General features: G+C 51.0%; 1 protein-coding gene across 1 annotated transcript; it reads right to left on the bottom strand.

Annotated features, from left to right (window-relative positions):
- Positions 1–490: 490 nt before the first annotated feature.
- LOC107682828 (potassium voltage-gated channel subfamily C member 2-like) lies at positions 491–1,211 on the bottom strand (the record flags this gene model as incomplete). Its single annotated transcript, XM_016478958.1, has 1 exon — positions 491–1,211. A coding segment is annotated over one exon (721 nt), but the record flags the coding sequence as incomplete, so codon positions are not given.
- Between the last annotated feature and the right edge of the window lie 4 nt (positions 1,212–1,215).

Genomic DNA, 1,215 nt, shown 5'->3' with positions numbered 1-1,215 from the left:
GTCGATTCTGAGCTTAGTTTTGAACAGCAGATGGCGCTGCATGCTGTACAGCCGTACTCTGCTCGTTTCTAAATCCTTACACACACTTCAACCTAAAATAATCATTCATTAAATTCGATAAGGTTGAAGCGAATTACAAGGGTGTTCACAGTTGGCTGCGTTTACATTAATCTCGCGGTCATAAAAGCATTCTGAGCCAGGTGAAAGCACTCCTCTTCATGAGCATTTGAGTGTGCGGATAAAAAATAGATTCGAGCGCCATCTGCTGTTAAAATCTAAGCTCAGAATCGACTCCAGAGAGAATCGCGAAGCATTCGGAAGATCTCAGAATCAGCCCTAGCGTCTATGCTCTATATATGCGTGTTTATATGTCAATAAATGCCTAAATTAGATGTTTATGACAGTATTTTTTACAATTCAAGCTTTTCATCATACCCCCAGCATCCAGAGTCCCTGAACACCCAAAAAAGCATCACACTCCGTCTTTTACCGTGTGAAGCAGGCGAGCGTCTCTCACCTGAGCGGTGGCACTCCAGTCCTCGGCTCTGTCCCAAACACAGCTCTCCCTGCGTGCTGTTGCAGGCTGTGCTCAGGTCCGTTTTGCAGAAGGACGGCGAGCCGGTCTGCACCGCCTGAGGGATGTGTTTCTTCCTCTTCTTAGGGAGCTTCTGTTTGGCCATGGCTAGCGAGTAATACATGCCAAAGTTATTGACGATGACGGGAACCGGCATGGCTATCGTCAGCACGCCGGCGAGGGCGCAAAGCGCGCCGACAACCATGCCAAACCACGTCTGAGGGTACATGTCTCCGTAACCCAGAGTGGTCATGGTGACAACGGCCCACCAGAAGCCGATGGGGATGTTCTTGAACATAGTATGGTGGCTAGCTGTGGGGTCGTTGGGGCTGGCTCCGATCCGCTCGGCGTAGTAGATCATGGTGGCGAAGATGAGAACGCCCAACGCTAGGAAGATAATGAGGAGCAGGAACTCGTTAGTGCTCGCGCGGAGGGTGTGTCCCAATACACGCAGGCCGACGAAGTGGCGCGTCAGCTTGAAGATCCTCAAGATGCGCACGAAGCGAACCACGCGCAAGAACCCCAACACGTCTTTGGCCGCTTTGGAGGAAAGTCCGCTCAAGCCGACCTCCAAGTAAAACGGCAGAATGGCCACGAAGTCTATGATGTTCAGGATGCTCTTGACGAACTCCAGCTTGTCC

Source organism: Sinocyclocheilus anshuiensis, unplaced genomic scaffold (assembly GCF_001515605.1).
Source record: "Sinocyclocheilus anshuiensis isolate Anshui unplaced genomic scaffold, SAMN03320099.WGS_v1.1 C32633928, whole genome shotgun sequence".
Classification (NCBI taxonomy): domain Eukaryota; kingdom Metazoa; phylum Chordata; class Actinopteri; order Cypriniformes; family Cyprinidae; genus Sinocyclocheilus; species Sinocyclocheilus anshuiensis.
Note: the sequence above shows the minus strand (reverse complement) of the source record. Positions and strands in the feature narration are given on the sequence as shown.